General features: G+C 38.0%; 1 protein-coding gene across 4 annotated transcripts in view; it reads left to right on the top strand.

Moving 5' to 3' along the window:
- Positions 1 to 3,717: 3,717 nt before the first annotated feature.
- Positions 3,718 to 26,325, top strand: part of LOC145771609 (anoctamin-5-like) — a 46,448-nt gene continuing 23,840 nt past the window's right edge. For 2 of the 4 annotated variants that reach the window (XM_082583320.1, XM_082583324.1), the window contains exon 1: positions 25,003 to 25,202. In XM_082583320.1, the coding sequence (XP_082439446.1) occupies positions 25,023 to 25,202 (180 nt within the window). In that variant the 5' untranslated portion in view covers positions 25,003 to 25,022. Of the gene's footprint in view, positions 4,070 to 10,159; positions 10,366 to 11,326; positions 11,414 to 25,002; positions 25,203 to 26,325 lie in introns of those variants that run through there. The other 2 variants (XM_082583321.1, XM_082583323.1) reach the window with 2 other exon arrangements.

Genomic DNA, 26,325 nt, shown 5'->3' with positions numbered 1-26,325 from the left:
CACTACTTATTCTCGATTCCGGGCGTCGAAAAATAACAACCTTGTCTTCTGGTCTATAACCAATCAAATTCCAACACAGTTTTCTGTTGAACTTTAATCATCTTGCTTCTCGGCAATCGAGTGTAGCATGAATTGACATTGATGCCAACTTGTTTCGCCCATGAGGCTATTTTTTTTTCGAGAGTAGTCGAGTGTAGCAAGAACTGAGAGCGATTGCCGCTACGGCGCTACACTCGATTGCCGAGAAACACATATTTTTGGAAAAGTCTTGATGGCTAGTGTGGAGGCTACACCGGTATGGTTAACGAAACACAATGCTCGCTGTTCTATAGTGAGTAGTCAGGTAGTGCTGACGCCAGGAAGATCGCTCTTTTTCAACAGTTTAATCATCTTGGTAGCGTAGACTTTGATACGTTTGAACGTCTTTCAAGATGTTACAAGTAAATCTTTATATGTTAGTCGATCTAACACCATCTTTGAAACGGTATATTTGTTAACTTTGAACTCGTCATCTTGCAATTTCAAAATTGGGTATTTTTTGCAGACATGTCGTTTTGACATATTTACATTTTCCACGTCAGCAAACGTTGCATCAATGTAAGAAGGCCAATTTTAAAAGCAGGGATTTGTGCACTATACGAGGTCGAGTAAGCGATTTCAAATCAAGTTTTTTTTTGCTTCCCAGCAAGTTGCAGTCCTGTCTTTGTTTATGCACTGTGTGGTGTAAAAGCTTTGTCTAAACGCGAAATTCATTGTTATTACCACTTGCTGAAAGCAAACAATAAGAGACGATCGCTTGCTTTCAGAGGTGTGTGCATCGAGCGTGAACAATTGTAGGCTTGGACAGGATTTGTAGAAAAGTTTGGCTTTTGTTTGCTTTGCGCTGTCTTATCATTTGCTTCGACTTGACTGCGTTACAGTAGCATACGTCATAGTATTTTTTGGGTGTTCATGACGACAGGAAAATAGTTAAGAATTCATCTCTGGTAGCTTACAATGCGCGCTCAAAGCACGTGCTAGTTGATTGTTAGTAGCGACAGGTTTAATTAATGTTTGAAGCAAGACGTCAATTGTGTTTTTTTTTAACGGACTTTATGAACCTGGGGTGGAAAAGGGATAGTCCACTGGCCTCAAAGGCACGAATGATGACTATTGACTTTTTGCAAGTGAAACAAGAGTGATTAAATTTTTCGTACAAAGAAACTTAAAAATAGGATAAATTGAAAATCTTGCTTGATGTACCAGCATGAAGAATCTGGTGACAAAAATAGACCACAAATTTTGATGTTCAAAATATGCTCATTTTTCCAAAACGTTGTCAAACCAACGATAATGAGCTAAGAATTATAAACAGATCAGGACGTTGCATTTCATCAATCGTGTCTAACCAGGACGCAAGCAAAAGTTTTCAATATTGTAAAGAAAAAGTGTAGTAAGCTGAATTGTGTGTATACATCCATGTCAGCTCAGGCAATGGGTCAGGTAGGCTATCGAACTGGCAACTGAAATGCCGATAGTGTTTGCTATCTTCATATTTTAAGAAACGAAAAACATTGAAACACTCCAGTCAAACCGCTGAGATTATTTATAACTATCAGACGAAACTTGTCGATTATTGCTTCAAACTTTTCCGCAAATTTGATGTAGCTCAAAGCATTTCTTACAATAGAAATCCTTGGTTCTCACGAGTCATTAACACAGTGATCCCCAGCAAAAGCTCGAACATCTTATGTTCATCACTTCCACAACTTAAGTGTTTCTGCAATAGTATGAGTTTCGCTTTTAGCAGCATAATCGTTCTTTAATTCACCAATGTATACATTCGACCTGTTTTGGCCTGATGTTGCGGGTTCGCTGTGGTAATAACTAATTTGCACTACAGGTCGTCTGTACCAACATTTGCCAATTAACTGTTTCTGTTAGGTAGGCCTATGCCGTTCTAAGCTGGCGTATCACATCTTGTGCTGTTTCTGCCTGATTGCGTACAATGTCGGGTCACATCCCAGCTAGCATATGGCGTCCTGTTTACATCAGCAGACGTTGAATTTAGGTTAAAACAAACAAATTTTCTTAGCTGGGAGCCTACTCTTGAACTTGATATCAAAGTTGCTTTGAAACAGTTAAAACTAAATATCATGAAAAGTATAGTTGCTGTGCCAAGAACACCACTCTTTAGACATTGGATACAATGAAAAATATTTCGCATCAGAAAAGATAGCATCTCACCATACGTCCTTCAAAACCATCGCAACATGATTTATTAATTTCGGTCTTTGAACATTACAGGCTTAATAAAGACATTATTAGTACGACCAGCACCGCAGGTAGCTGTCACAAGAGAATAGTTACCAGAGATCAAGTTTTTATATTTACCTTTAAAATGTAAGGTAGAGGACTAGAGGTCCCACACTTAGTTAGCGAGCTTCGGGAAGTGGGCAGATAAGGTTCTCATAATACTAAGCCTTCAGTAGGCCTATTAATGAGAGTAATGTAGCCAGTTTCTTTCTCTCGGTCGCTTTTCTTCGGAAATCACGCCCACCCAATTTACTGCACCTTGGGTGGAACCATAGAAGTTAGCGGTGTTTTTCAACAATTGGCTTAAGCTTGTTGTCGAACTAAGTTCATACTATTTGGAGAGCCAGCATCTTATCTGCTATAGCTATGCCGTCTGACTGACTGGCTTTTAAGTTAGTTTATGATAACTTTATGCGTAAAAACGTTTCAAACTTCTTGCAGCAAGATAGAAATATTATTAACAGCATAATTTAAAAAAAACGTTCATTTCTTCAATCTACCAGCAAAAAAAGTGAGGATCTTTGCCTAGGCGACTGCTTTCTAGAGAGGAATACCAGTGACAGACAAGGAACACCATTTTACCCAGTCATGAGAAATCAATTAGGCTGCCAAGTGCCAAGAAGACTCTGGGACAATGCACATTGCACAACAACAGGAATGCGAGATTTACGAGCTCACCATCTGTTCATCAAAACTCTCATAGGTTTTACAACTGATTTGTTTGTAAATTTTTGGTCAAACCCTCACAATTATTGTAGAAAAAAGTAAAATATAATTTAAATTTAAAATAATTTAAAAGAGAAAAAAATATTTAAATTTTTTGCTTTATTTAAACACATGTCGAAAACAGTATAGTCAACGCTTTAGTTTCATAATTTAAAATTAAATAATTAATAAAAGTTAAAGTATCTACGAAACAATTAAATAATTTTATAAACGTAATGTAGGCTAGCACTTGTTGTAAAAGAGAATTATGTCAAATGACTTGCATTTCTCTGTTGGTAATAAATTTGTGCATCTCAGTCAATGCACCAATAAACCAGCGAAGAATGCATAAACCTAATTTAAATTACTTTTAAAAGCAAATAGATTATTCTAAGTCAGCAAACGTTAAATAAATCTAAAAAGTTTAATTTATTTTTGGGCGCAATCGCCCTCAGCCTCATGTGGCTGCGTCCTGGTAGGAAATAGTAAAGGTAAAAGCGAAAAGTTAGAAAACAATAACAGTAAAACAATAAAAGAAAAAGAACTACTTTGTCTGGCTTTTACAGAGTTAAAACTTTTTTTTACATTTTTTTTGTTATTTAAATTTGACTGTTAAAGCTCGGTTTTCTCTAATACTTGTGATTTCATCAAGTAGGCCTGCTGCTGAACATAACGAACAAACAGCAAAGAACTTGCATGATGAACTACCCAGATCAAGGTCATTTAACTCCTTATGGAACTTTCAGCAATGAATTTGCGACTGAAAAAGACGACTATGCTCCGCGGTTCTTAGGTAAAGCAGGTCATGAAGAAACAAAACAACAATATGCCAAAGCAGAGTATGACACTCATACTGGACCAAGAAACTCTTATTCAAATGATTCTTATTCAGAGTCAGATGCCGAAAAATATCCATCAGAAGTCACAATAAGCGGAAGCACAAAGCTCCCGGAAGTGGAATCAGATCTTACTACAAAAAAGAAGAAGAAGAGACCGCCTAAGATAAAGAGCCCGGTTGTTGCACCTCTTATCACGGAACATGGACAATTGGTAGGGCAGCAAGAGCAAGGTGAGGATTGGTAACTTTCACAATTTAATTCATCATGTAAAAATAATAGGCTATCTCAAATGTTATGCGCTAACGGGATTAATTTTTCACTATATTTTAAATAACATCACACTGGCTGCAGTTTTACCGAACATCGGAAAAGTAAAACCCCAGGCTGCAATCATGATACAACTAATTACACACGGACTGCACCAACACAACGTTTCACGTCAGAAGGAATACACTGGATAGTTCTTTTTTCACGCCGTATATTGAATTTAACTTAGTTTCACTCACGTCCTTTCCTTGACTAGGCTATGAGTTGAAACAGAAGGCTATCTAGTATCTTGAGAAAGATCCAGTGTCTCGCAAACTAAATATTGATGTTAAAATGGGGCAGGTTGATTCTATACTGTACCCTTTGTCAACAGGTTTCTAGCTGTAGTATGCAATAGGTTGTCGGGAAAAGGTAGTCTACTAAAATCTTGATTAGTAAAGAATGCTTTTGACAGTAAAAGTCTGTAGCTGGTATGGCCTAAAATTTCCAAAACAACAAGTAAAATATAAAAGCTTTTACCCAATCGAAACCATAGATGCAACATCTGCTTGTGTCAGATCAATGTAAAACAGGACCGATTTTTGGCTGTGTCGTGGTTTGTACATTTTTTTGGTGTGGATTTTTGCTGCAGTAAAATAAATTGTGGTAGGCCTATTCCTGCGATAGTTTATGGAATGTTGAATAATAACACTTCAGTTGATGGCAACAGTACTTGAAATTGGCTACTAGAAAAATGTGGCATCGGTATTATGATTATCGACTACAACGGTTTTGAGAATGTGAAACTAGCAGTGTATCCTACAATTAATCTAATGGTTGCAGAGCTTTTACAATACAGCAAATTAAAATTTTATGGAGTTAATTATCAGGTGCAGCAAAGCAGCATTTCATTTTGTGCCGTGTTATTATCTTCTTTTTCCTTTATTTGTTCTTGGAGGTCACTTGGCAAAACTCAGCTTAGTTAGGCTATATATTCTATTGTTGCTAATGTCATCCGACCTAAGTTATTGTATGCTTGGTGTATTTGCATAAAGACTACCTGCATTGTGACGTACTATAACCCCTCCTTACCACACTATGGCATTTGGTGAACGCTAAAACTGTAGGTTGGTTTTCCAGCTATGGTTCATGTATTGCAAAAGTCCAGACAACAGTGTTTTTAATAGCACGCGGTTAGTTTCAGCTTAAAATTAATCTGCAAGTAGCCTAATGCCGTATAGTTCACTTTTTCTGAAGACTAATTTTAAGTGCAAGTTGAATAGGAAATATTTTACAGCTTGAGACAACATCTGATGAATTTGTCAAAATTGTCTGCAAAAAGTATTTACTTTGGCAGTGAATCGTTTTGTCTAGTCTAAAATATGTAATGATTGTGATCATTGCTTTCCAATCTTAATTCAGTCCATCGTAACAATGTGATTACACACTACACTTTTTATTACAGCAAATTCAGTTAGCTAAAGCTAGTTGCCAAGTTTCAAGGCAATTGTAATGTTTTGTTTAACCAGGCTCACATTAAGCGACTCACATACAGTACTGTTTACTTTGTCTTGACTAAAGCTCTTGGAAAATATACTTTCAATTGCAATCTACAAGTTTACAAAGCTTGAGATGTCCAGCCTTAGGCAAGTTATAGTTAAAACTACAGTAGTTCGAAATGCTCATTGACGCATTGTGGGAAAAGAGATCTCTTCATGTGAGAAAGCAGTAAATCTTTATCAGTGGAGTGGTGTAGTGCAGCCCTGAAAGACATCTCTTCTCCACAGTTTGTCATGAAAGTTTTCGGTTCAGAGTAAAAGTAAGTTAGCCGGGTGAAGTAGGAAATCAGCAGACGGTTTGAAAATGCTAACAAACGAAGTATACCGTGCTTGAGCAATGAGCTTGCCATAATTGACCATATAACTCTTCTTAAATCGTTCCTCTCGTAGGTCGCCTTTTGGTCAAGTGCGGAGGTGATGACGTAATGTGTTTAGTGTTATCAAAAACTTGACGGCGACAAGCTACCGAAGCTTTCAAAATTACCAAATTTTACCTTTGTGACCCTGTTTTTTAATTCCACGGCAAACGCGACCGGTAGTGCAGCTGAAACGAAAAATAATAATCATATTAACACAAAGAATTATTACCTCAGAGTAGTGTACAAGGGAAAAAGTTTTATTATATTTGATTTTTATACCAATTTAACTTAAGCGTTTGAAAGATTTTTCTTCATGGAAAACGTTACCAAAGATCGTCTTGAGGTGCTGGCACCACTCATCACTGGGAAAGGTATCATAATTTAAAATTATTTTTCTTGTCGATGACTTGAACAATGAACATGGAGGTATTAGCTATACAATATGTGACACAGCATACTCAAACAAAGATATTGCAACAAACAGTTAGAATCCAGACGGGTTTAATTACATTAGAGGTTGAGCGGAGAAGCAGGACGCCCATCTCGGTACTAGACTACCGATGGGGAGGATTTCTGTGTCGGTATGAAGCAGCGGGATCTGCGTGTAGGCTATTTGATTTTCACTCCACGTATTGGTCCGCTAACTGAACACGGAGGTGTTGTGTCAGCTTCATAAATGTCTTTTTTCGTGTCCTTTGTCTCCTTGTTTCTCTATGTGTGTCTTGTCATGACTCCATCGAGAAAACGCTGCTATGTATTTGACAACCCATCACGTGCTTTAAAGGGGACGCAAAAACATTAGCCTATACACGTACCCCCCAGACAACCACTTTGTCTGGAAAAGGTCTTCACCAAATCGGGTACAGATCTGATCAGGTCTTTACAAGATCTGCACCAGATAAAGTGGCTGTCTGGAACCTTCAATTAATCTTAATATTGAAAAACGACAGCTTTTGTCAACACTGTTTGGTCGAGTGCTACAGTACTGTATGGGTCATTGGACCGTTCAATCGCATATAAACCAAAAAAGAACTTTGTCCCAATAGGATGTTTATTGTCAAGCACAAAAGTTGCGTTCTTTCGATATCGAGTGATGTGTGCAAACGTGCTAGCGTTTCGATGAGTTGTAAGATTGATGTTTGAGATCAACCAACGATTTTTTGAAGGACTTGCTCATATTTTTATTATTTAAGTTTGATTTCGCCTAAAATATGAATCAACTGTATTTTAAAGAAGTTTTTAAATACGAAAGTGAAGTAAAATTTAGATTTTCTTACGAAGCCTATCAAAATGTGAACTTCTTTAGTAATACATTATTAAATATAAAAAATACCTATTCGAACAGAATATCAAAATATCTATGACTGCATTTAAAATTTCTAGATACAATTTTTTGTGCAGTAAAGATATACTTTGTAGTCAGTGCTGGATTTACCATTGGACCAGAAAGGCTGAAGCCTTAACTGCCCCGATCGAACGAAAATGGAAGACACTATACACAGTTCCCATAAACTTGAAAGCCCCATTCCCGCTCAAGACACATGAATATTATACACCACTGATTACCCCAAACGAGGGTGAAACTCGAGTGTGGTATCTTCCAATTTCGTTCGATCAGAGCCTTAATGACTTTACAAATCCCCATAAAACCACAAATAGCCTTATTTTACTCAGTAAGACAGTAGCCTCAGTGGCGCAGCTAGGGGGGGCGGACCGCCCCGGGCGGCACGTCTGGGGGGTGGCACTTTCAGACAGGACGTTTTTTTTTTTTTGTTGATAATGCAAAAGTACACGGAAAATAAAAACAAACAGAATGGCAACGTTCAAAACAGTGGCGTAGCCAAGGGGAAAAAGGGGTTTGGGAGTTACAACCCCCCCTTTGGCACGCATGTGACGTCACGATATTGAGAATGATGCTTTCAGTCTCTATGTCTCAAAAACAAAGTTTGCCTAATTTTAAACGAAACACCATTAAAAGAGCGAGTTTTGCCAATACCAAACATTCGAATATCTCAGCCAGGAATTAGCAACAAGAAAACATAGCGACTTAGCTTTATTGAGTTGCCGAAAAATTCCCAAGAAAACATGATCTTATCCTTTTGTTATGCCACCGGACAGCACCATTTTACAGGAATATTTATACTAGGGGATTTATACCCACATTTTTGTTGAAAATGCTCTCAGAATGCACCAAATCAAAAGCAACTTTTCAAAATTTTCTGGAGGAGGCCCCCCAGACCCCCCGCCGCTGGGTGTCATCTTTGGCCGAGGACGCCGTCAAAACCCCCTTTTCAAAACATACAATAATTCCACTTTAAGTCAATTCAAAAAATTTCATTTTCACACGCTTTTTCTTGAAGGGGCGGCAAAATCTGAATCCGCCCCGGGCGGCACATTCCCCAGCCACTGAGTAGCGTACATTGCTACAGACGTTTTTATTTCAGAAAGAAATGTTTTAAAAGAAGCTGTTTTGTGATAATGCTGATGCTGATATACATTTGTTGTCAGAGACAACTATACGCACCCATCAGCAGTTCAAACAAACTGTCCCATTTATCGTTCAACAAGTTTTTTTTTACTTAATTTTTCAATCGCTTTTAGAACTTAAGTGCGGGCAGATTAATGATTATTTTTATTCCAATGCTTCTATTTGATTTGTGGTGTGTGTGTGTGCTTTGCATCATTCTGAGTTTGCTTAAGGTTATTGTTTTTCTTGACGTGTGTTTACAATCACTATTAACACAACCGTACACACAACGCTGAGTTAGTTCCGAGCAGTCAGCCTACGATCTTTGGAAGATAATGCATAAACATGAGTCATCTTTTGGCATAATCACAGGTAACACACTGTGTTAATTTGGAGATAATGTATTTGATTAGCAATGTCGCTGGTTGCATTACGTTGGAGTGATAAAATGCGGAGTTGTGCTTTGCTTTAAGGGTTTAATTTAGGTGCCAAGAAAAACGTAAAAAGCTACTCCATAGCAATAGCTTTAGTCAGGATAATTAACCGGTTTATTTTTGACAATTTTGGAGATTGATGTCACCGTGACGAAGTCATTTTTAGTTGCTTTAGAAACAGCTTTCTAGCATGAGTTCCAATGTCTTCAGGTTGTTACTATTTAAATGCAATGAGATAGGCAATATAAATTAGACAACAATTACACGGCCAGCAAGCTTGTGCTAGAGAAAAGCCGAATTACGGATCCATAGGATGCACCGCATGGTGATTCTATATTCAAGGAAAACATTGTATGACTCCAAATTACACCAAGTTATGGTGCTACATATCGCGATTTTATGTAGGCTAATGTTACTATTTAGTTTACTGTAGAGTTTATATTTAACAATACCTTTCTGGCCATGTTTTATAACGCCCAATAAATGGTAACTAAGTAGCGTACCGTACTCTACTGAAACTAAGTAATGTGTCTCATGAAATGTATTTTCACGACCCTTTACCGGTTTTGCAGCAGTTTAAGAAGGTTTTGCGGAAGTCTAAGTTCGTCATAACACATGACTATAGGGATCTGTGTTCCGAAAGCTAGTGCAAACCGCTACTACCACAGCGAACTCGCAGCATCAGGCTAAAACAAGTCGATTGTATTTACACTTGCAAACTAAGCAATGATCATGCTGCCAAAAAAAACTCAATCCATTGCCTAATAGGTTTCCCTAAAATATTTTCATGAAGTTTTTTATTTTTGTGTGAAAAATATATCAAAGGCTAAGAATAGCTTATGTGGCATTTGTCGTCAGCACATTGTAAGTTAATAAGTTTCGTGCAAGTTAGACTAGGTAGAACTTCGGTGAAGCCATTGTGGGGATAGTCACCTTTTGTTTCCCTGTCAAATGACTAACCTTAGATTAATTCTTAAAGATAGAGTTTTCTTATATGCTACTTGACATTAAACCTTGCTACTGGCTACTGATAGTTGCTACAAAGCTAACTGAAATTTATTCTAATACCACCTAAGTTCGTGCAACGTTTTATGTTAATGGACGTGTAGATTTTTTTGGTTGTTGGAGCTGGTGAGCTACTTTCCATGTTATCCCAATCTGCTAACAAATATAAAGAAACTGCTACAAAAGCAATAGAACTTTTCAACGTTTCATCAAATGCTGCGAATTTTAGCAACCAAATCTACTTTTGCAGCAAAGTCTTCTGAAGAAGGGACTGCCGAAACAGTAGTTGACGAAAATCCCTTGCACACCCCTGAATACAAAAAGCCCACAATCCTCCCTCCAATCACAACAAAAAGCACTTCTCTTGCTGCTACTTCTGCCACCCCGGTAATACCTGCAATTGGCCAGGCCAGCCGACCGGAGCCGGTTGGTGAAGAAATGACCAATCTTACTGAGGTAAAATGCATGGTATAATAACGCATTACAATTGCATCATTTTAATACAGTGAGATATAAGTAGGCATGCGTTACTCTCATTTTCTTATATATAATACAGGCGGTATTTCTGTCTTGGTGCCACCGCATAGAGGCGCAAGTAAGTAGGTTATAGTCAGACCTCGTTGACTCGACCTACATTGTTTTGTCACCTACAGTTTCTTTAGCGAGCTTTGATCATCCGCATCCAACGAAATCTTTCATATTTGCATCGGATAGCGAAGAGTCCCGAATACTATCAAACATATCGAAGCGTGACTATATACTAATACGACCCCTTAATGTTACCTCAAACCTATACTTCCTAAAGGGCTAAACAAAAAGTAAAATGAGGCGTTTTTGTATATGGCCCTTTAATATATCTTAACTGTAATCGAACTCTGCTTTACCGACTCAGACGAGCAGCGTTCTGTCAACTAAGCAAGTAAACCATTTGAAGTTTCAGTAGCAATATAGCCTACTCTATCCATGAATATAGCCTACTCTATCCCTGAATATAGGCTACTCTATCCCTGAATATAGGCTACTGTAGCCTACAACCGTTTTTGTTCGTCTTGTATGTGAACTTCTCTTTTTAGACGATGCAAGTATTCTTAATCATGTCAAAATAAAACATTTAAATTGGTTCTTTTAAAAAAAAAATTAGCTTCTCTAAAACTAATTTACTTGGTAAAAATGGCTTGCGCTACAAAAAGCTTCATATTGAGCGATTGGAATCCATCACAATACAATAGGCCAGTACTACAGTACAAAATAATAATGTAATAAACATGTTTTATTTTGCGTACGGTCACCTGTGTTGTTTTAATTTTGAATTCATTTCTATTATTTGGTGAAAAGCTTTTTCCATTTTGTGAAAGTGTTAGCTTGCAGCTCACCAAAGTTTTCCCATTTATTTTCAAATGAATATCACTTACTCTAGGGCGCCACTAACGACTCGTACGTCAATGAAACATCATTTGTTTCTCGCGACAAAAAGAAAGATGGAACAGATGCGATTCAAAAGAAGGTAAACAAGACCTACACATTTTCATATAGATTGAGATTCTGTTGCACTGTGTGTTTAAACTGTAACTGACCGGCGCAAGTTTAATGGGTTTTCTATCACTATATCACTAGTTGGTTAAGGATGTTCGAAACGAAAACTCTGTGGAAGTATTTCGAAACGAAGGATACTTAATCGTTGTCGACACTAAACACTACTTAAGGTTGAGCGATGGAAGTTACGCAAGAGAATATGAAGACGTTTAAGTCTTTTCGAAGACTCCAACGCATGTCCTGTGCACTGTTGATAAACCACCAAGCTTTTTAATGCTTGCTTGACCGAAAACCTACCTTTACTTTGACTGATGCCGACCTAATGACAAACGATTTTACAAATATATACGTGTTCTAGCAATAATAACAATATTCACAAAACAAATGACTAGAAAACGATTTTAAAGGAAAGTAATTTGTACAAACTTTCTTTGTTTTGGTTGCGTTTCAACAAACTTTTCACAGTGAAAAAAATCGGCTTGTTTTGAGTAATTTTTTCGCATAATTTCGTCATCCCCAAACGAAAATGTGGATCACCATTTGACAGATTACAAGACACAGTCAGTGAACGTTACAAAAATCAATATTAATTGGCTGAACAAGTCGATCCAAGGCTGTAACATTACAAAAGGCCGTGATGCAGTCGGTGTTTTGATCATAGCAACTCCAACCAAACAAAGGTGTATCTACGTTGATATGATGTTCAAAAACGTTGTGCAGATGCAAAACAAATGAGGGCTGTGGGTAATGCCACTGTTAGAACGTTAATCACATTCCCTTTATTCATTTGATGCATGGACTGTTGTTGAATTGACCCAACGATTCTAGACGTCAAATTAAAGCAAAAACACGCTGGTCTGTGACTGGTTTCAATCTACAGTGAAATCTCTTGGGGATTATCTTGTCGTACAAAGATTTCTGCATGAGAAGCTGCCTGCTGCATCATGCATCCACAAGATGTGCTAGTTATACGATTGTCGTTTGCTGATGATCATAACTGTTTTTGAGGGCCCACAAAATATATAGGACTAGTTTAGGCTTGAAACGAGATTTTTATGTCATGCTTTAAGGCTTACTATTGTGATGCAGTAATAAAAACTTAATTGTAAGTGTTACTTTTCTGTACTAGATATACGGTGTTGGTTGTTGTTGCTGTGACGTCTTCACTTTTTATTTTTACACTTTAATGTATGAATCAGGTGGTAACACAGCGGTTCACCGCGAGAGTAGCTCCCAGACAGCAAATCCGTCATTTTTACATTGATTTAACGTCTGCAGACGTCTTAGTTTTGGTACTACTGATATCACTTAGCTTGAATTAAAATTTTGGTAGGCCTATGTGTGATAGTGATTGAGAAGTTGTCAAATGGAGTGCTATCTCAACGTTCGACAAATGGGTTTTTACATTGGTCGATAATGACAGGGGTGTTTAAAATAAAAAGGAATGAATTTTTGTTCCTGTGCAAAATCAATTCTTGTTGGTTTCGTTACGTTTCGTATAGAATTAAACTTTTTAAAGAATTTTTTTTGCCCAGTTGTAAACTGCGTTTATTCTTTTGCATTTTTATTGCATTTATTGTTGGAATCTGTTTGTCTTATCATGTGACTAGAATCCGACTTCTCACTTTACAAAATGATTCCAGCTTCATTGCTCTCTTGAATGAATTAAAGTAGTAGTATGGTTTTCTGTAAGCTTTCGTAATGCGGATTGCAGAAGTGATATTTTTGAAATTCATGTTGTGGCAAATTTGGATTTGTAAAACAATTTTTCTTTTAGTTGATGACGTGAAATTGTTACTTTAGCAATGACAAAAAAAGCAGTGTTTGGCAGCCGACGACTTGCATTTACGGTAGCTTTGTATTTATTTGATTGGCACAGCGTTTTCAGCTTTTTGCTCGAACTCAAATAGAACTAGACAGAGAAAATTCCACAAATGTGATCGGCTATGTTTTAACTCATTTAATGTTCTACTTAACGCTATGTTGTTGACGTGTTGAAAGAACATAGAAGTTGTGTTCTAAACTAAAGGAATGCCTATTGCCTATGCTTCAAACCAATGCATTGCAGCTGAATATTTTTCGTGGGACTTTAAAAAGCTAACGATCGCGGCACTTACATGATGCAAGGAGCGCACTATTGTTGCAAAGATAAGCAGAAGTTTTTCACCACAGGAAAGGCTTTTGTATCGAGCTGATTAGGGTTTTGTATGTTTTGTTTAAAATCACGGTTAGTCTATAAAGCTTCCATTGATGCACTGAGAATGGGCGAGTCCCAGTCAGCAAATCACTCCATTTTTACATTCATTTAACGTCTGTAGAGGTTGAATCAACGTAAAAATGATCTTCTGGTTGAGGTGAAGCAGTAATAATTGTTTACGTTATTTTAGCCAAGCTTAAAGTTTCGTTATTACATTTTCGTGAACTGAGACTTTTTCCGGAACAAGATCTAGGCTTACCGTCAAAACAAAACATCGTAACTAATAGCTTGTAAAGGTACTTTAACTGTAACAGCTTCCCAGTTTACAAAGCCGCCAAATAATAGTTTTTGGACTGAAAATGTTCGGATCATTTGGAAAAACAAATCAAGTAAAGTATATATTTAGTAATTATGCATTTAAATGTTTGTAACGACTGTGTTTATCTTAGATGTGCTGAAAAGTAGATGTTTATGTTTTTATGGTTAATTGTATTTTTGCGTTTGTTGCTAAAAAAGTATGGTGTCATATCATAAATCTTTTATCTAAACCTAAACTATTTTTTACGTTATAAATTTTTCCTTTTACATAACTTTTGTTTCGTTGCCGTGTTTGTGGTGTTTACTTATTTTACTGGTAGCATTCTATGATCCAAATGGGAAGAAAGCTCTACCAGTAACAGTGGCAGTGGCAGCATCACCAACTGCTACTGTCCACCGAGCTCGTACAAGAATTGAGATGCAGGTTGACAGCGACAAGTCTCTTGTTGGTTTGCACTGCTGCCTTGTTTGTCTTCTTTTGATGAGACTCTAAATCAGGGGTGGGCAAACTTTTTATCTCGAGAGCCGCATTCTGAATCTGAATTTGTTTGAGGGCCGCACTATAGTATAATTAAGATTATAAACCAAAATTTAAAATGGTCAAAACACAAACTTTTATTTAATTTTTAAGTTACCAAAGGAATGGAGATTTTGTATATTACATAAAAGATATACAAAACGTTTGTTTCAATTATTTATTTAAATACAACCCACATCAAGATCACTCGTTGCCAGACGCACTTTGAGCGAATTAACATCATCAGAAAAACTGTTGCAATCGTCGCTCCTCCTTCTACTAAGAGTTTTGCCAAGACTAAAACGAAAAAGAAAGTCTCACGATGACACGATGTGACAGGCCGAAGTCAGAAATTTCCATTGTGACGTAATCGGCTGCTTTGACACTAAAGCAACGCAAGATGGCTGAGTACATAAATGACACGATATATATTGCCAAAGCTGCACACCACTAAAGAACTAGGGACTCATAAAGAACACAATGGGGCTGGGGGAACAAACCACTACAATGCGATAAAAAGACTATAATTTATCTTTATCAAGATGAAATATATGAATAAAAAGTTTAATAAAGTCATTGCAATAAATTAAAATTTTTAAACAACTTTATTATTATTGTTTTATGTAATTGTTTCAGGCTTTCGCGGGCGCACAAAAAATTGTCTCGGCCCGCATGCGGCCCGCAGGCCGTAGTTTGCCCACCTTTGCTCTAAATTGATTGTCGTTCCATAATAATGCAAGAAACTGAAATGTGTCACAGTTATACCAGACATATCAAGTACGCTCAGTAGCGACTAATAGGCTGCAACCAGTAGCGTTGACGGGGAAGCTTAGGGGGTACTTTTGGGCCCGAGATGATTTTAGGGGTCTGTGATCTTTCCAAGGGGCCCGGAAACTTTAAAAAAAATTATATTCTTTGGATGCGTTTTTCTTAGAAATGTCCTAATTTGGAGCCCGAAGATTTCATTGGTACCAGACCCAAGCTATCCTCTCAACGACCCTGGTTGCAACAAAAGAAAGTATCGTGCTAAAATCAGGGGTCACCAACTGGCGGCCCGCGGGCCGCATGCGGCCCTCCACGCTGTTATGTGCGGCCCGCGGAAGGTATCAGCGCACAAGTATAACCAAAAATACTTTTTTTGAAAAGTTAAACAACATGAAGGCAAAAAATACTTTCCCGGAAGCATATTTTCGCTTTGCATACGATTCCATAGACCGACCAATCAGATTGTAGTTCTAGGTTGGGGTCATTTAAAGTTATTCCAATGCGATGTCTACTGTCCAGCCACACTGCCCCAGTGGTTGATTAAAACGTCTGTTTTCGAATTTCGAAAATGTCTGTAAGCATAGGGTTGCTTATTTTAAGTTTGTAAATGTCCTGTAAACACTAGTGTGCGTTTCGCCGTTATTAGGCTTCACGAGCAGTGTTCCTTTATGCAAGTTTTGATGGCAAAATAGGTCGGTGTGCCAACTCAATTTATAATAAACTGGAAAAATATTATATATATATTTAAAAACTTTTTCTGAAATTATGAAAATATTTAGTTTAGGCTAGTAGGCCTACTGCAAAATGTTGTTAATCAACAATTCTTGCCATGCTGATAAGCAGTGTTGTACGCTGTCAACTTTTTGTTGACGCTGAGGCTAGCGCCGTCAGTTTATTTTTTAGTTGACGGAAGTGATAGCGCCGTCAACTATTTCGCCGATTTTAAGCGTCACGCGCTATGCGTTATTTTTTGTTTTCATGGAAAATCTCGTTTCACAATGACAGTTAAATTTTGTTTGACGTTTTGACTTTCAGACTGATAGCAATGAACAATCTTTTTTTGTGGCAGCTGTTCGTCAATCCAATTATGCAGTTTCAAGTTTGTTTCTCGTATCCTGGGTTAATCTGAGTCGAGAAAAGACGAAATCGTCTTTCGCAGCTCGAAACAGTCTCAAAAACCAAACTCGTTAGATGTTGAATACTTCCGTTTTGTGAGACCTTGGCTAAAATAGCGCTAGAAATTAGCGCTGACGCTGACGCCATCAATTTCTTTAAGAACTTACGCAGTACTTTACGTCGTGAAGTTTTTAGGCAATTTGCGCTGACGCCCTCAATTTATTTCATTGACGCGTACAACACTGCTTATAAGCACCGCAAGTGACAGTTGTCTAATAATCACGGAAAGACGGTTTTATAGACTCTCACAAAAAGGATGAAAAACCAACTCATTGCTTTTTTAGAGGGACCACTGTTCATGAGTTACGATAGAAACGCTTTTTCGATGATTTCCACAAGCGTTTGTTTCATGGTACCTGGTTTCTTTCTCCCTGTTATTGGAGCCGATTCGCTGATGTGTTTGCAGGTCACTATTGTTGCCTGTATTGCGATGTGTCAAACGTTTCCATGTTTGCTGAAACTGTTAATGGCAAGATATCTTTTGTGAAGCGAAGTGACGCCACCACTCTTGCTTGGCGATGAATATTCTGATGAAACCGCTCGCCTCGCTATAAGTGGTCGTGGTCGTAGCGTTGTAGCGTTGTTCGACTAATTTTGTTGCTGCAGTATTCTAAGATAAATACTAACAACACGTAACGCTGGATACTGGGTACGAAATGCGTTCTTTTCTAGCATAAGAGTAACCTACCAAAATTTTATTAGTGCGACCCGCCACAGCTCTCCTAAGTGCTAAAGTGGCCCGCATCCAAAAAAGGTTAGTGACCCCTGTGCTAAATCATTGAATTCAGATTACAGATTTTAGAAGTTTTGTTCATTAGCAAGTGTTATATTTCGAAATGTAATGTCACACCAAAGATTTGATGGTCTGCCAATTTGAAGCCTGCCATGCGTGCCATTTAGTTTCAGCTTTTATTGGTAGGCCTATTTCAAAGGGCATTTTGCAACTTTCAGAAAAGAAAAACAAGTTTGTGAAGCTTTGTGTAGGCCTACCTTATTTTTGACTTAAAAACGTTTGTAGCCTAAATGCTACATGCAAAGGAGCAAACATTACAATCGCTTAACAAGAAATGATTATTTTTTGCATGATTCACCTTGTAAAAGCAGAACTTTGCTATTAAAAATTAAGACAGAGGAAATCATCACAACTCAACGCGTGCGCTGCTGCCGAGTTTTGCGTGCACTGACTGTGAGCTGTAGGAATTTTAAGTTATAATTTTCTAAATTTAGTCACAATCATGAAGTGTCATACAAATGCCAGATCAGAAAGCTGTTATAAAAGTTTGCAAAACCGCCTGCTGAAGAATTTGGTTAGGGTTGGTTGATTGATTAAAGATTACCTTCAAAGACTGTATTCAATGATTCAACTGATAGGCTACAGTTGAATCTACTAGGCTTCTCAGCGCTAATTATTATTTTTTTCATTGCTTGATACAAACTGTCTGACGAGATATGCCTGCCATTTGCAGATTGCTCTCACCGATTGATGTTGGCTTAAATTCTTATTTCAATAGTTCGGAAAAGGCGATAGTTGTGCTTTTTAGTTTTTCAAGCACTTTTTCCAGTTACAAGGCGTCAGCATTGAACCCGCGTTTTTGTTTATAAACGTTTACGCTTCTGAGATTGTGTGTTGAATGACAGATCAATATTTACAAGAGTGCTAAAATATTAAGCCGCTAAACAGTGGTTGAACGAAATGCTTAATGTAAAATTAATGAAGTGAATAACCACTTTATCATTTCAATATCAAACAGCTTCATTTAATCTTTTTTATGAAATAAAAATGGTTTTGTTTAGATCAATATGCAGACAAGGCTGCCCAAAGCAACATCTTTTTGTAGCAAGTGCTCTTGAACATGAGTAAGCTTCATAGAAAGTTGCTGATGGAGAACTTTTTCAATGTAATAACATAAATAAGTACAGTATTTAAACTAAATTCAGATATGTTTCAAATGTGAAAGATTTCTCTTTTTCGCAAATACAATACATGTTCGCTTATAAAATGACAAATAAGGAAATATCAGCAATGCCCATAACAACCCTAACCTTTCAATCAGTCATGACATCATATGATATTGGCATGGGCTCAAGTTGTCTGATGATACAGTATTTTAGTTTAAAATATAAATAATGGTTGCATTGAGATAGACTTTGCAGGGCTTCCATCTAAAATTATGCAATGCAAACGTAGACGTGAATAAGTTTGCAATCCATCATATAACAGAATATTGACAGGTATGGTAGCCTATAGCTTTCTTGTTTTTATTAGAATAAAAGTATTGCTGTAAATTTAATAATGCTTAGTTTTGATAGTAGCCTAGCGCTTACCAGTGTCAGTGACTATGAAAGGAAAAACAAAGTGCATCCAAAGCATACAAGATTGATTTAATTTCTATTGACAAAAAAGTTTATTCGTAGTTTAGGGTAGCCTGCATGTTTTCAGTCATTGCAGATTAGCAAAAGTTATTTCAAAGATTGATCACCACAATCAGACAGTGCTGGGGTGATTTATTAGGAAATGTCTGTCAATCGAATCAATGCGTCGACGTGCTGAGATGTGGAAGTCACTCTTTAGCCTGCTATTCCTTTGGGCTTAAAAATAAAAAAGCCTGTTACTTTTTTACGATCTACCTCAAAAGTCAGTAAACGATTTCTTTACAACTTGAAACTTCAGTTGCTTTATCACCAAATTGCATGTTTCTTTTTAGAGCGTAAAAAACTAGATTTGAAGGCTTAAAACATAAATAGGAAAGGCAAATTCAAACAGCTGTTAAGTGATCTGATTGATGGTTGATGTTGTCCTCGTGACAGTATTGTTTGCTTCGCTTTTCATCTTACAAACAATCGTTTAAATTTGTATGATGCATAGCCTACTATTACAGAAAACTACAAGATGAGAGGCATTGTTGTCAGCTAGCAATCAATCAACCAGTGAGTCCTGGGCAAAGAATAAATCAGTGAGCGGTTGTAGCCTTGAGGTTGTTGTCGAGGCAAAACAGAGAAAACTGATAATTCCTTTGTGACCAATTTTTTTAAATTTTGAGTTGTATATAAATACAACACGACGATATGAACACCTTAATTTAACTGTCTATCAAACCCAGCCCTTCGTATGCAATCTCATTCAGATTTTCTGCATGCATAGCAGGAAAGATGGAAATGGGCAAAGCTTCGTGTATGGGCTATAGGAACGCATCATGCATAATTAATCTAGAGCAGAGAAACATAAAGCAGACAGCAACACGTTAAAACCAATAGGACCTGTACTGAAGACTTATCTGCAATGTTACGCGGGATGTTAGATATGTACATGTGCAATCTACATATCCTGCTGTTATAAAAGCGGTATTGAAATGTAGCACAGGAATAGGCTACAGATCCTAGTTTATTGAGTGAAATCAGGATTGGCTCAAGAAAAGTAAGCAATTATGTTGTAGAGTAGACTATGTTGGTTACCTGTTATTCTTTTGTGAACTGAGCTACTACCTACAAAAGTCACAAAGAGCTTCATTTATAAAAACCAAAGCAGAATTTATACACAGGTTCAGCCACCAAGCTTATAAACGATTCAGTCTCATTCAAAGTGTAGACAACTAGTCTTTTACATGCGAGTATTTGACCTGATTATTAAACGTAGCCTACTATTATCATAAGTCCTTAAATGAAAGCAAGGCAAGGGCGCGGGAAGTAGGGGTGCTCAAGGGGCTGCAGCCCCCCCTAGAGAAAATTCAGCCCCCCCTGGAATTTTTAATAATTGCTTCAGCCCCCCCTAGAAAATTCTGACAATTTAAGGTAGGCCTACATAACATAATTTCAGAAATTTTTTCGAACACTAATTGCTACGATGAATCGAGTTCCTGTTACGTGTCGCGCTCATCATTTGCAATAAAAAGTCGTCAATCACAGGGAGCAATACCTCTCAGTGGCGGTGCTAGCCACCTTCCCTACTAACACGGCGGTACATCGTTTATTGGACATCATTCTGCAATATTTACATTTCATGCGTAGGCTACTTCTGAACATTACAATAATAGCCTACATGATATTGCTTTGTCAAGTCTGACCGACATGACAGAAGATACCGTAGTGCAGCGTTTCTTAACCTTTTCTGACTTTACCACCCCTGTAAACAGGCCTGACCAGTTTAGCACCCCCTAACTATCATTGACATAAGACTACTACAGTACCGACCAAAAGTTTAGTAGGCCTACAGGCCGAAATTTTAACATGCCTTCAGATCGCTGGAGATATATTTTGTAATGAAGTCTCTTGTTGTTTAACAAACTGAGCAGTTGTTTTAACGAAGTTGATTCAGGATTTGGTATTTGGCTTTCATTCACCAACAGAAATTCAATTATAACCATATGTAAGTGAATCAACTCTCTTAAAACAAGAGCACCGTTTGTTAGGCGACAAAATATACAAAATATACCGCCAGTGATCAAATAGCATGTCAAAATTTCGACGCGGCCATTAAACTTTGGCCTGCACTATTGAAAGGAAAGCGAAGTACAAATTGATCATTTTGTTTATCCTTCAAAACTACTGTCGTCATTGGTGATAAAAAAAAAAAGGAAAACCCGAGAATAGTAAAAGAACATGGACAAACTTAAGCATATTTAAGTTACCCAGCTGGGTATCTAGTTACACATGTATCAATATGATTTCTGTTGTTGCTTATGTGTGACCAATTTCTCTATTCGAGGCTTCGTGTTTGTCAAAGCTACTCTCATATCGTGGAGCAACCCATGTTGAAGGCGGCTCCGGCCAATTGTTTTGATTTGGAGCATGGTGGAGAACGCCTTTTCACACAGGTAGTTAGTCGGAAATGGGACGATCAATGCCATTGCTGCTCGTGCCAATGCAGGATGTGCTGTCAACTGGTCACACCAGAAATCAGCAAGCGGAAGGACGAAAGTTTGTCCCGCAACTCTGATTCACCTGCATGTCAATCATAGCTTCTCCTTTAGTCTATTAGCCTATGATCACTCATGTCTGCCAAGAAGGCTGCTGTATCCACTCTGGATACTTTGCCATGGTGGTTTCTAGAAGCGAGAGGTGAGCAACAATATTACAACAAAACACCCACCAGATAAGTTTGCACAATCTACTCAGGATCAATTTGAGTATTTGACTGGGAGATGACTACAATGACAGCAAATCATGTAGGCTACTTCGAAACAGCAATCATTGATATGACAACTGCTGATACTGGCAGAATAACAAAAAAATGCAGAAAATAAAATGGCATTTTTTGATATTATACTGCATGCATTTAGCACCCCCTACAGTCTATTCCAGCACCCCCAAGGGGTGCTAGCACCCCCGGTTAAGAAACGCTACGTAGTGCAATGAGAAGAAACGCTCGTGCAAACATATTCGGCTTGGTAAAACAAGCACGCACGACGCGGCTTTATTTTGCGATTACCTGCAGCGGGGAAGTTTTTCAGCCAGCAGAAGCCGTCGCAAGACAGCTCCAAAGATCTTTGCTTCTTCAGCTTTGGAATCAATCACCACTCTCCGCGAACGGATCAAAAATTTCAGAAAAGATGAATCCGTTTCCAAGCTTATGGAAGCAGCGAACGTCTTTGCGTCTGTCAATAACCTAAAGACGCCAAAGGATCCCCGAGTGAGAAAAACTCCAGCAAGATTTCGAAACACAGAGGAATCGGATGCTTTGTCGTCTGCGGGAGAAGGAGCGTAGAAACGGCAATACATCGAAGCCCTTGATTTGGTTCAAGCTGAGCTTGATCGAAGATTCGACCAGGCGGATCTGCTTACAGCAGCCAACAGAGAGAAAGTCCTTTTGATCTATGCAAACGGTGAGGAAAGATCTGATACTGAGATCAGCTTACCCAATGCCATCAGAAAAGATAGCCTAAAAACGGAACTTAGCCTACTTTGCTCAGCGATGTTGTAAGTGGAAAAACCGCAAACTCCGTTCAAAAGGTTGCTGAGATACTATTGCAACTAAACCCTCAAACACTAAATCTTTTCAAAGAAACGCGAAAATTCGTGGAGCTCTGCTTTTGCCTCTCGGTTTCGGTTGCATCATCACAACGTTCTTTTTCTGCTCTAAGACGCCTGAAAACGTGGTTGAGAAGCTCAATGACACAAAAACGACTTACGGTAGGCCTATTCATCTTGCGTTGATGCTTGTCCACCAAAACATTTTGGACAGTGTTGATGTCAAAGAACTTATGACACAGTTTATAGAGAAAACACCTGAGCGAAAATCAATCTTCGGAAGCGCGTGAGAGCTCATTTCTACAAACTGTCGTTTTCATATAACTTTCTAATTTGTTCGTTTTCATTTTAATTTCCTGAACAGCTGCTTTGCTGTTTGCCGTTCTTCATTTGTTACAATTTGCAATGTGTGTGTTTTAGCGTCGTTTTTTTTTTGCACAGGAGGAGACCGAATGCCCAGTTGTAAATGTCCCCCCATGTAAGGGGGGTCTGGGGGGCTTCGCCCCCCAGAAGCTGACAACACTACGACAGCTTCAGCCCCCCCTAGAGAAAAATAGTTCCCGCGCCACTGAAGCAAGGACTTCATTTTCAGGATTTCTGTTAGCAGCTTGCAGTGTGGGTTAGAAGACATAGCTGATTATAGTCAAAGATAGAACGAGACTTATAAAGGCAAGTTATCACAAGTTTTTATAACAGTTGTGTGTTGCTGAGATTTTTTTCTTCAACTATAGCGTACATGGAAAAATATATTTTTATCAAGTTTGTTTTTGTACATTTATAGCAGTGGTTCCCAACCTTTTTTTGGCTGTTACCCTAATCTCCACCCTGAAGTGAGCCAATTACCTCCACGATCAATTTTCAAAAACAAAAATGTTTATTGCTATGTATTTCAAAGGGCTAACTATGACAATCAAAATGCAATACAATACTGAATACAAGATAACAATGCGTGGTAAACATTCAATGCGAAGGTCAGGCCTGGACTTCAGGCGCCAGCTTTGTGATCCTGGGCTTTGTGGTAGGCTACTGAGGACAATTCTTGTGTCGCTTTCGACATCCTGGCGATTGCGCTTCTTTGTCTTCCTTCCCAAGACAGTTAAAAATCCTTGTTCACAGCGATACGTTGTTGAAAAAGATGTCAGGATATTTAATGCCCGTATCGCTAATGTTGCTGCGTCCTGGAGTCAGCTAAACCAGAAGGTTTCTAAGCCTTTCCCATTGAAATCAAGTTTCAACGCTTTGTTCATTCGGAGAGTGATAAATTCTTTTTTGGCCGAAAAGTCGTCATCCTCCACCTGGCTGTCATCACATGTGAAGGGCTCAGTGCACCGTTGGAAACTAGCCGTGTTCAAATTCGGAAAGTAGTTGTCCATCTTCTTGGCTAGCTGGCCTAAGTGGTCAGCTATGTCCTTCTTCAACGCCGCTGTCAACTCAAGTCCATTGCCTCCGAGATACATGTCAAACGTCTAAAACTGTGCTTCTTCCAACTCGCTTGTTCCACAATTTAACCTTTGCGATAAATGCTGCTCCGGCTACTTTGGTGTCGATCACAGTTACATTCTTGCCTTGAATTAAAAGATTGCCTTTGTTCGATTCACCAAAGATATCAGCCAGGTAGCACAGCTGGGAAATCCACTGTTGGTTAGAGAAGTATTCAGTCAAGTCGGACTTCTTTTCTATCAGAAAAACATGGACAGCCTCACGAAGTTCGACCAGGCCGGTTATCCTTTGCCATGAGACAGCCATCGTACTTCTGTGTGGTATATACTTCGTATATTTCTCCCATCTTCTTGCACAGTTCCTTGTAAAGACGACTGTTCCATTCCTTCGCTTTTAAAAAGTTTACAACCTCCGGTCTCGTTACTCGCCGAAAACAGGCAAATTACCCCCCGGGGGTAATTTACCCTCAGGTTGGGAAACACTGATTTATAGGTTACAATTTTCATCTATCAGGGAGCTGATCAACAGTTGTAGGAGAAAACCCATCAACAAACAAAAAGTAACACCTGACTTTTTTTTTAAAAATCTGTAGCCAACGGCCTATTTCAGTACCGTCATCTCCCCCTGAATTGACTTCACTGCCCACACCACAATGATAACCGATGATGTGCACTATTGACTACGTTTGAAGAAGGATGTCGGTACAAAAAGTAGCAAAACTTAACAAATAAATTGAAAAGACGATTTGTTAACTTCAACACACATGTAGGCACTCAATGTCGATCTATCTGCAGTAGCCTATATAATAGGAACGTTCGTATATTCCATGTTTGAAGCTTGATACAAAAATTGATTTGCTCAATTCCAGTTCAAGCACCAGGCGTCAGGAAAATTTTCTCAAAATGTGATGAAATAAGAAAATGATAAGCAAAAGATAGAAAATATTATTTATTGATGATTTACCATAATATCTACTGTAATACAGTAGTAACTTCATGGTAGGCGTATAGGAAAGCAGCCACTATATAGCCATAAAGATTTACTGACATATCGGTTATTGTTTGTGTGTATTTTTAGGTTACTGTACCGGTACTTTTTTTAATTCCGCTGTTTTATACCTGCGCTGCCGAAACCCGTTTTGAAATTGGAATTGCTGCTGAAAACTGATATTTAGAATTTGGTTATCTTTTGCGAAAGGCAGACATGTCGTCTGAAGAAAGTAACAAAAGCCCTGATCGGGCCTCAACGTCGCACCCGCAGGACGGAAGTTACGCTATCTTAGATCCGCGAGCTGTCGCTGAAGACGCCAAAACTGATGACTTTGGTTCAACGAACAGCCTCGTCATTGAAGACAATGGAAAGTCGGGCGCTTTGTTTGATATGGTGTGTACTGCATAAAACCCTGTCATGATGGCATTGCATGCAGAAACAAATAATTATTATTTTTTTTATTTAAAGGTGGCGACTGTGTTAAAAACAAAGTTAAGAATGAAATACAATTGACCAAAAAGTCAGTTCAAGTCGTGAAAATAGATTAAGTATAGGCCTAATCACTAAACTTTGTGTTGGTTCGAACCATTAACTCCTGCTAAACTTTATATTGAATTGTTTGTACCGCCAACTCTTCTATCGATTTTATAGCTGTCTACCAGCGTAAATAAATTATTTTATTCATAAAACTATCCAAACATTTCACTTCAGAGCAACATTTATCGAGACTCATAAAACTGACCACACGTAAGTGCACAAGGACGTACAGAATAAAAAAAAGACTAAAGTTGAACAAAAGCGTTGTGTTTATCAGAAGATGTATTGTTTTTGCTTCAGGCATTTATTGAAATTTAAATCTTGCGTATCAAGTTGGTTGGTTTCTGTAATGTCAAATTTGGGCACTATCGCGTAGCCTACACCTCTACCCGTTAAAACAACGTACCGTACCGAATGTATAGCAAAGCGCTCTGACAGATGACATAAAACAGTTAGCTAGTAAAATAAATTGGGAGGTAGCTGGTAAGAGGATTCGTTAAAATTTTCCATAATACATCTGTCTAGCTACTAGTTGCGTGTTCAAATGAACAAAAGTAACATTGGTGTTCTTAAACTTGATTACTATAACTGCGGCAAGCATTAAGCTATAGCCTACTTTTAACAGAACATTATCATCGAAAAGTTAATAGTTGTCATTAGCCCACGAAGAGCTCAAGCAGTATTGCTTTTCAAGCTCAGAAAAGTTAGGCTACTGGACATAAAGTTAACATTAACGAATGCTCGACTAATGTAAAGTTTTACCCAAAGCAAATCAACGCAAAGGCGTAACAACAGTTTAAATTATTAACAAGACTTTTGTTGAATTTTTGATCTGTGATTAGAGCAGTTTTTCTTTTTTCTAACAATTAACACTTATTTTCTTGTTACCAGTGTATTTTATGGAGCTTTTTTAGGTATTTGAATATAATCTAAGAATCCAATGCATTTCAAATCAAAAGTTTGTTTTGGCTTAAAGTTG

Source organism: Aplidium turbinatum, chromosome 6 (genome assembly GCF_918807975.1).
Source record: "Aplidium turbinatum chromosome 6, kaAplTurb1.1, whole genome shotgun sequence".
Classification (NCBI taxonomy): domain Eukaryota; kingdom Metazoa; phylum Chordata; class Ascidiacea; order Aplousobranchia; family Polyclinidae; genus Aplidium; species Aplidium turbinatum.
The sequence above is the reverse complement of the archived record's forward strand: the minus strand, read 5'-3'. Positions and strand labels throughout refer to the sequence as shown.